Here is a 9,875-nt window from a genome sequence, read left to right on the forward strand (position 1 = left end):
AACTGACAAGTAATTTGGTGTGTTATGTATTTAACTTGTAAAAGTGGTGGAAGTGCCTGCAGCCAGACTCCGTGAGTCCCCAGAATAACTTAAAACTCGTTAGCAACTCTGGTAACCACCCTATCTTCTGTGAATAATGTACCTGAGTTTGCAATATCTACCTTTCTCCTTTTTTTTTTTTTTTTTTTCAAAGTATGGTAAAGGTCACCGAGATGCTCAAGTTTTGGCTGCAGTATGAGCTGCCTTCCCCTCCTCCCCGCCGCACCACGGGAGAACAGAGGACGAGCCGCCCATCTCCCTTCCCCTCTCACGGCCCGTGAGCAGCCCGGCTTCTCTTGCTGTTTTCCCGTCGCAATCGCAGTCCGAAGCATTCTGGTTTTTCATGGATCCCCGAGGAGGCAGAGCTCCGGGAGCGCTGTTCCGCCACACACCCCGCAGCCCACAGACACCGCTTCCCTACCCCCCGCCCTCCTCACAGCGCCCGGCTGGGCACGGGGCGGGCAGCGCGGCACCGGCCCGGCCGCCGCTTCCTTCCGCTCCCGGCAGGACGAGGAGGAGGAGGAGGAGAGGGAGGAGGCGGGGGCTGCCGGGCGGTGGATGGCGGCGAGCGGCGGGGCCGGGCTCCTGCCCTTCCTGCGCCTGCTGGGGCAGCTCAAGGTGGGCGCGGACGCTGTGGGGGAAGGGCCCGGGGCGGCTGCGGGGGCTGCCTGGGTGTGCGTGTGCCCGCCGGCCTCCCGTGGGGCGGGTTTCTCCGGCAGCCCGGGCAGCGGTCGGTGGAGGCCGGCGGAGAGCCGGGGCCTCCGCCCGGGGTGTGCGTGGCGGCCCCGGGTCGGGCTGGGGCTGCGGCGGGGAGAGGGGGGCACCGGGAGGGGCAGGGCAGAGCAGGGCAGGGCAGGGCAGGGTGCCCCGGCCCTTGGGCTGCGGCTGGGCCGTGCTCCTGGCCGGGCACAGCCTTGGGCGGCCCGGTGCTGCCCGCTGGGGCAGGTGTTTCCTGAAGGCATCGGAAGGCTCACCGGCGCATGTAGGTCGCGGTGGGGCGAAATTTCTGCTGCTCTCTCTGCAGAGAGGTGCTTCAAGTCCAAGGGTTTTAACGTTTATGGTGCCACGGCCTAGGGGATGTGGTGGTGTCCTGCCTAAGGTTGGATTCCGTGACCTCCGAGGTCTTTTCAAACCTAACTGATTCAGTGATTCTGTGATGCTCACACAGAGAGTACCACGGACGGGATGGGTGTACAGGAACGTGGCGAAGCCGGAGAGCGTATCCGATCACATGTACAGGATGGCGATGATGGCTTTGGTGACTGAAGACAAAAGCCTTAACAAGGACAGGTGAGGAGACTGCATCTGGTTATCGTGGCCATGTGCCAATGTTGCAGGAGAGTTGCAGACAGAATGCTGAAAAGAGCTGGCGTCCTGAGTAAGAACTTTTAAAACACACTGAAAGAGTTTGAAAACCCTTTCCCTCTTTTTTTCCCTCCATCCTTTGGACAGGGTGCTGTTTACCTGGAGAACTGAAAGGGGCTAAAAACTTCTATTGCTAGACTGCGAGTGCAGAGGCAAGTCCTTAGCGCAGAGGCTCTGAGCTGGCCTTCTCTCAAGCCATAAGTAAGTAAGCAAGCTGAAGACACTTGTTAAAGACAGTCTGAAGCAACAGACAGCAAGGGCAAAGCCATTCATCATATGGATTTTGACTGAACTAGCACTCAGCAGCAGTTAAGAAGCCTCAGAAAACCTCTAGCACAGTAGGGAAAGCTTCATTATTGAATGAGTTGTCGAGTCCAGTATGGGATCATGCTTGCTTTGTCCCTTCAGAAGCTGATGTGAAGGCTTTTCTGAACATTCTGCTGCAGACTGGCATAGCCACAGAGCTGTGAGGGTCAGATTACATAGTGAATGTGAGATGGTTCTAATCAGATTACCTTCTACCTGTTGGAAGAATAACCTGAAGTATATAATATAGTTAAGTATCACGGCATTTCTGAAAGCCAAGTGTACAAAAGCTAAATACATGACTTTGGAATGCTATGCTCTGGTACATGGTGTATTTATACTTAAATATGTATTTACAAGCAGCAAGAGCTAGAAATCAGAAAATAAAAACATGTCTAGGTGGAAACTACTTCTCTTGGCAAAGAAGTGAAAAATGTAAAGTTTAAAAAAAACTCCAGCCAACCTGTAGAATATAGGAAGGGTATAAATTCTGTCATCTCTTAGCTTTGTGGATAACAAGATATAACTTAAAATGCTGAAAAGGTAATTATTCTGTCTTTGCTTCTTGTCAGATGCATACGATTAGCTTTGGTTCATGATATGGCTGAGTGCATTGTTGGAGATATTGCTCCTGCAGATAATATTTCAAAAGAAGAGAAACACAGGAGAGAAGAGGTATGGACATAAGGCTTGAAGCCACACCTGCAAAGCATTCTGTATGTTTTTAATGGTTTGGTGAAGGGGTACTAAGCAATATAATACTGTTGTTGGGATTACGCAAGTCTGCGATAACCAACTACAGTTTTCAACTCATTGTGATTTTTGTATCTGTAACATCACCAAGTACATAGTTATGGCAGGGGAACCTTTGAAATAATCTTCATCTTGGGCATTTATTCCCAAACTAATTTGTAGTTTTGGTAACCTGAGCAAGTCATTTCAGCAGCCTTACCAAAAGGTGGAGAGCGGGGAGTGGGTGCACTGACTGGGATTGATGACAGTTCATGTCAGATCATATGTGTGGTGTCCAGATCGTGCAGCTGTGACAAAGACTTTATTGAAACCTTTTGCACAGGACTCCAGACACAGGTGTCTTGTTTGTTTTGTTTTGAGTTTTTGTTTGTTTGTTTGTTGGGGTTTTTTTTAGGGTTTTTTTGTCGTTGTTGTTGTGAGTGAGTGCAGCATGCCTGGAGTTACTTTATTTTTGGCCTTGTACATATCCAAACTGTTGGTTTGTCGTTTCTGGTTTGTGGCATTATTTGAAGAAAATGTAAACCACTTCTGTAGCCACAGCTAGAGGGCAACATGTCGCCTCAGAAACTCACCTTTTTGTTCAGTGTAAGAACATGCTAGGAATTACACTTCATTACAATGAAGTACCGCAGTTACAGTCAGTAAAGATATTACTTCAACAACACCAAATACGAATAGATCTGTAATTTCCACTTTCTTAGCAAAAAGCTTACTCCTAGAGTTAGTCATAGTTCCCCTAATCCCAAGTTATAAACAGATAAGCATTAAAGAGGGAGGGGAATAATCAGTGAGGCATTATGTTAACATTCTTTGAAGAGCTTCAAAACACTGAACAGAAAAAAAACTTTCCTGGAAGCCTCTGAAGGTTGTTGTGTCACTGAGAATCAGACTTCAACTTTTGTCTAGAGAGAATTCTCATTTGAATATAGGCAAGGAAAAAAATATTTTGATGCCTAAGTATGTTTTAAAAGTTTTCTTGAGTATTTTCAGCTCCTGATCTCATTTCACTTGGTGAGAACTTTGCTGTTTACTTTGTAGGAAGGAGGGTAAAGCATTAAATATTTAGGATGATTCTGAAATACTTTGAAAAAATACAGCAAGGGTGGCAATTTCAGGAGGTGGCTAGAGGGGAATTATCAATATTCTGCTTCCACTGCAAAGTTCTTTTTTCCCCTTTGCTCTACAGCTGACGTTGGTTCTGAAGTTTGCAGCTTGTGCAGTAGTCTAACCAGTGAGTCTTGTCCAAGGCTGAGGCAGCAGAAAATGAACTTGATTTAAAAAAAAAAGTTTGGGTTTTTTTGAGGGGGAAGTTTTTTGGGTTGGGTTTTTTTTTTTTTGCTGGGCAAGTCATTTTGGCCTGCTAACCTTGAATTCTGATGAGCTCCGGAGCTGGAAGGAGGTGGGAAGGCAGAAGACCTTGATGCTTCAATGGTGGGGGGCAATGAGGTGCAGTTGTGCAGGATTTTTTCTCCCCCTTCTTAAATATGTTATTCCAGTTATTCCACCACTACTTGGCCAGTGCTGTAGCCCCCTTCCCTCCCCCCCAACAAAACCTTGCCATGCCAGCACAATACAATAATATTCTGTGTAGTGTATGTTTCTACAAACTTGGTAACTAGCAGATAATTATTCAGAAAAGACAATGATAGAAATGTGATTGCTCAAAAAATAGGTAAATGGAAATGGCTTCTTTTTTTCAGGCAGCTATGCAACAACTGACCCAGCTTCTATCAGAGGACCTCAGAAAAGAAATCTATGAACTCTGGGAAGTAAGCTTGCATTCTCTTAATTCTGTGGTAAAATTCAGGGTGACCCAGTCTCTTCTTCCTGTGTACCTGTGAAACTGTGCCATCTCTTATTTTGACCTCAGAAAGCTGTATTCATTTGCTTAGGAGATAAAGCTTAGTGGTATGAGTCAGGGTCATTTTACAATCCTTGTCTAACAGAAACCCTGGACTTTGCCAAAATAACCAGTTTCAGCCTCTGGCCTCTCAGAGTTCCACGTGAACCTGTCCAGGGCTTGGTTTGTACAACTGAAGGAAGGGGTTTTTACTCTACATCTAGCTCACTTGGATATAAATCTGTTCTTTTTTATTACGTTATCACTTTTGATCATATCTGGCCCTTTGAAGCTTTTAATACAGGAAGAAAATAATGGGAGCTGATGATGCCACAGATTATTTTCTGCTTTTTATACAAGTAATTTCTGTGGTTTCTGTTTCTTTATTATAAAGCCCATTAGGCTAAAATATTCAGTAGCAACTTAAAATGTTAGAGTAAATTAAAACTTAAGTTTGAACTTAAATATGACACAAAACATCGCTTTTCTACAAACATTACGGATTTCTTGCCTTGTGTACCTTAAAAGTTTGGATTGGAAAGTATCTTCTCTATTTGAAAGTGATTTCACTTTTTTATGTGAACTCATGCAGTTAATTGATAAGATCCTTTATACTTGTAAATGAGGGATGATTAGATAATTTCCAGAACATTCAAGTTTATAATTACTGTGCTTCATCTTCTCCTAACATACGGTCGCATGAGGACAAGTGTTTCCACAACCTCTTGTTCACATGTTGCTGCAAACGAAGCATTCTGTTTCTTGGACTCTATGACCTGATTCTCTGTCTTATATTGATGTTCTTGCTTTTCCGCTTGGAATGTATTTAAATTCCAGATATTTGCATCTAATTTCTGCCTTTTGCTACGACACCCTGTTTTGGTTTGGTTTAGGTTTTTTTCCCCATTGTAGCTGTGTGGTGAACAGGCAGTGAGAATGGGTTCTCAGAGGTATTTCAAGATAAAAGGGGTAAATCACCATCATCAGATCTGGGAAATAATGTGTATACTTATTTTTACTGAGCACTGGTTCCTTCTCCCTTTGGAAGCTGTTATAATTGAGGAAAATGAGGTTTTGATAGGTAAGGTTAGTCCTATGGAACTGGTATTTTTCTTTGCTGGTCTCAGTCTTCTTTTATGATTGTATAAGAGCTGGTTCACTATGGAGTCAGTTCTTCAGCGTGTTAGCTTTTCATCATTCTCATTAACCATAATTTAATATATGCACACTTTTGATCATTTGGTCTTTGTTTCTACCTTCAGGATAGTTTATTGGCATTGAGTCTGCAATGCATTAGCATGAGTGCAACCCACATAACAACGTGGATAACCTAAAAATCTAATATTCACATGTAGTCCCTCTAGTCTTAAGTGAAAAGAAAGTGGTAGAAAATAAAAAGCCTCCAATCATTTGGGATGTTACTCTGCTCAAACACAGCCAGAGGCATTTCCCTATGATTTCTTTTGTGAGTGAAGAAAGTTGTGGACCAGAACTGAACATTGGTGGGGCAAGATCTGTTGATACTCTTAGCAAGTCCTTCCTCCACTGCTCTGCCCTTGTCTCTGCCTCTCTTTGCCTTTCAGCTTTACAAGGGCTGTTGCTTTGGACTGTGTTGCTGGGCACTCTGCAAGTGTAGTGTAGGGGAGAGAAGCAGCAGAAGGATGCCTCAGATATATTTTTGCTTTATAGCAATCCAGAATATGTTTGAAAAAAATAATAAAGTAAACGAGTCAGCACATTTTGGCTCTGTCGAGCTTTTTTATTCTCAAGTGCAAAAGCATGGGAGTAATTTTTAAAGGATGGCCTGTGGCGTTGGAAAGACTAGTTACTGTTTTTCCAAAGTGTGCTGTTGTTTCACAGTCTTATACACCTTTGGGGAAGAAACAGTGTTTACTTAAGCACCGTGCACACTTGCACATATTATAGCTGATGTTTCTTGAGAGTAATGTGAGCTGAGGTATGAATAAGATCCGGTGGGTTGTATGGCACAAAGAGGTTGGAAACAGATTGATACTCCCAATTTAGTTGCTGGTGGTGGGACCGACCTTTACAGGAAAACAGCCCTAGTTGTCCTTCTCCTGAAGTTCTCCTTTGTAATGCTGTCAAGAGTCTTTCATGGAACACCCCCCCCCCCAAAAAAAAAGAAAAATAGTAGAAATAGATTTAAGAAAATAAGAAGTAGTATTTAAGGCAAAGCTCAGGTTGAAAGGAAAAAAAGATATAAACATTGAAGTGAAATTGATTACTAAACTAACAATCAAAATGTAACTGAAAATTCAAAGTATTGAAATCCAAGTAGAATAGTAAAAAAAAATAGTAAAAAAATATAGTCATGGCTATTAAAATCTGGATTTCTGACTTCAAAGGTAAAGTAATAAGCCTAAGGACAGGTTCCTAATAGTATGTCAGACAAGGAAATGACTGTCACGCTTACCTGTGCTGGAGTTACAATGCCAAGATCTTGCCACTGTGATGACACTCACACCAAGCTGTTGTCTTAAGATGCAGAAAGGGATGCCATGTTCTTTGGTCAGTAGGAAAACCTCTTCCTGTACTTGTGCTGCTCTTATCTGCAGAACTGCTGTGAGTTCTTTGGATCTGGGAGCACAGATGGGCCCAGTGTGTACTTAAGACTGTGTCTGATTAATGGTGATGATGAATGGAGTCAGGCTTGCCCAGGGTATCGAGGTGATTGGCAACCTGCACAGAAAAAACCTTTTTCCTGGGGTTGATTTGTTGATTTTGGAAGTCAAGACCAGCTAATGAGACTTCACATGCAGTGTGAAAGAGAAAATGAAATGGCAAACCTGTCTGCAGTCATCACTGGAAGCAAATGACAGCAACATTGTTCAAGTTGACCAGAAATGTGAATGACTCACAAATATATACTGATGATGACTGCAGAGAGGGAAAAGATAGCATAGAGATTAAAGGACCTAAAGTCTGAAGGGGAAACCCCTTAACCACTCCCCTTCCTATCTCCTAGCAGAGACATAAGGACATAAGCAGCTCAGACAGATTAGACCAAAAAATTAGGAAGGAATGACAGGAGAAATGTAAAGAACAGCTCCATATGGAAACAGCAAGTGGTGGAGAAAAGTGCAAAACAGGTCTTAGACAGTGCATAGGCACACACTGTGGTATTTCATATTAGGCCAGGCCTCAAATGATCTTTATATGTAAAATATTATTAAATGGAAACCTATTGTTTAACTTGTATATGGTGCAGGGTTGCCTCCCTATCATCCCTGATTCAGCCAAAACAATTGGTATGTTTAGAGTTAAGATTATGCAAAAGAATTGTGGTCTCAGTCCCATTACATTTAATATAAATTTGGCACATACTTATTTCAAGTGTTTTTTTGAATAGTGTCTTAAAAACAAAGTGAAAGATGTAACTGTGCTGAATATTTATGGAGTGGCTTGTACTAATGAAGAAAATTCTTGATACATAAAGAGCTTTTAATACTCTGTTTCAGAGAAACAAAATTATGTTCATATAACTGCAAATCTTTTCAGGAATATGAAAACCAGTGTACTGCAGAAGCCAAGTTTGTAAAACAGTTGGATCAGTGTGAGATGATACTGCAAGCATTTGAGTATGAAGAGTTGGAAAACACACCTGGCAGATTGCAAGATTTTTATGATTCAACAGCTGGTATGACATTTGGGCTTTTTATTTTTCCTCTTTCATAAATAAAATAGATAAATTGCCTTTTTTTCTGACAGACAATTCAGGGCAAGTGAGAACTAGTTGTTTTACTCATTGCTCAAGTACCCTAAATATTTTGAGGGAAACTTAATGCAGTGTGAATATACCTTATATTTATCTATAGATAGATATTGAGCCTGAATTTCATTTATGCCAAATTCACTTTTTATTGAGAGAGGCTCAGCTTTCATTACACTTGCATGTGTTTAAGGAACTCCCTGAAACATCAGAGGGGGCACAAAAGAGACTTCAGCCTTCACAGAGCATCAGCTTGTTTCTATTTGGTTAGTGTTTTCCTGAGCCAGTGAAGTAGAATTTGTTATCTCTACGTGAGCTGTGGTCGTGTGTGACCTGCCCAAGGTTCTCATATGTGAGAACCACCTCAGTGAAATGGTTTAGGTGCAATTTATTAGGTGCTTTTATTCTATCCATTGTTTTTCGTCCTTTGCAAAATAAACTGATAGTTGAAAGGAGAAATAGGTAAAATAATAATATTTATAATTTTAGCAAGGGAGTTGAACACCAGAAGAGGACTTGTGACTAAGTCAGCCAGTCCTGGAAAAATCCTAGGGATAGGCAAGCTTGGGAAGAGGACTAGCAGTCACCAGACACTTCCTGACAAGTCCCATTTATACTTTAGTGACTCCTCAGGGAAAATAATAAGCTCTCTGAAAAATGTAATAATTTCATTAGGGAAGAAGGAAAAAAAGGACAACATGAACAAAGCTGGAAGACTTAATTTTCTAATTGACATCTTTGCCCTACTACCAGGATTCAGTAAACTAAACTGAGCTGGTGTCTGAGTAGACCCTACAGTGTACACCCTGAGTGCACCTGTAATTGCAGTGGTTTCCTGTAGCAGGATACATAGTATGGGATCATCTTGGTCAGGGTGCATCCCTTTTTCAGCTCTTAAGGTCTTAATAGGGCATAAAATACAAGCTTTTAGGTAAGAAGGGCTTTTATGGAGTAACTACTTTTACTCCATAGTTGGATCAAACTGGGAGTATTCACTTTCTTAAATAATTTGACATTTATTTTGAGCCTAAAGTGACATCACTGCTATTGTTCCAATGCCAGCTTTTCACATGTGGGAAAATGAGAGCCTTATGATTAAATTTCCCTTTCTTTTGTTTTGCAGGGAAGTTTTTTCACCCAGAAATACTTCAGCTTGTATCTCTGATTAACACAGAAAGGAATAAAAAAATAGCTGTTACATCTCATCCACATTCCTGAGGTGTGCCTAAATGCTGTAGCTATAATAAATATTTTGTTTTATATTCTGTGCATTATGTTTCCTTCTGTAAGGTCACTGATTCTGCCAGCAGATTTTTTTCCTGTGCATTCATTGCTGAGAATCCCAGGACCACTTAGGTACTAGCAGGGAGCATAGTTACCACCAAATCAGAGTTTGTGTCAAGGACCAAATATTTGTTTGGGTTTTTCCTTTTCATTTTTTTAATCAGCCTCTGATTAATGCAGTCGCAGTTACAAATAGATTCTCCACTGGGGAAATTCAGGTATGTTTAAAAATTAGCTGATTGCAATCTAACGTGTTCATGTAATGCACTGTGTGTGTCTTGTTCTGTGACTTCCAAGTGTGTATGGATTTAATTACCCTTCAGTGGGTCAATATCCACTCACTGCTACACAGAAATGAGACCAATAAGTATGTTCTTCTACAAGGTCTTGATTGAGCTTAGAGATGAGATTTCTTTTGAGCACATAAGCCTTAAGAAGTGATGGTGGATAAAATTGGTAATCTCATTAATTATATTTTCTCAATATCTTCATTGTTTCATAGAACTTTCCCACAGTTCACGTGTTGTGTCAAGGACTGTGCTGACATTTCCATAAGGC

At 41.8% G+C, this 9,875-nt stretch overlaps 1 protein-coding gene across 1 annotated transcript; it reads left to right on the forward strand.

The window, feature by feature from the left end:
• The first annotated feature begins 546 nt into the window (after nucleotides 1-546).
• On the forward strand, nucleotides 547-9,295 carry HDDC2 (HD domain containing 2). Its single transcript, XM_050315314.1, has 6 exons — nucleotides 547-657; nucleotides 1,208-1,329; nucleotides 2,283-2,385; nucleotides 4,164-4,232; nucleotides 7,823-7,961; nucleotides 9,157-9,295. The coding sequence occupies exons 1-6, from the start codon at nucleotides 598-600 to the stop codon at nucleotides 9,249-9,251; spliced, it is 588 nt and encodes a 195-aa protein (XP_050171271.1). The 5' UTR covers nucleotides 547-597; the 3' UTR covers nucleotides 9,252-9,295.
• Nucleotides 9,296-9,875: the final 580 nt, after the last annotated feature.

Source organism: Myiozetetes cayanensis, unplaced genomic scaffold, assembly GCF_022539395.1.
Source record: "Myiozetetes cayanensis isolate MyiCay16 unplaced genomic scaffold, myiCay2020 scf2-11, whole genome shotgun sequence".
NCBI lineage: Eukaryota > Metazoa > Chordata > Aves > Passeriformes > Tyrannidae > Myiozetetes > Myiozetetes cayanensis.

Bases quoted from the DNA above. Each gene is read 5' to 3' on its own strand.
- HDDC2 (XM_050315314.1), top strand. From the start codon at position 598: ATGGCGGCGAGCGGCGGGGCCGGGCTCCTGCCCTTCCTGCGCCTGCTG. The intron at 658-1,207 runs GTGGGCGCGGAC...ATGCTCACACAG, and splicing joins GCCTGCTGGGGCAGCTCAAG to AGAGTACCACGGACGGGATG. The intron at 7,962-9,156 runs GTATGACATTTG...TTTGTTTTGCAG, and splicing joins TTTTTATGATTCAACAGCTG to GGAAGTTTTTTCACCCAGAA.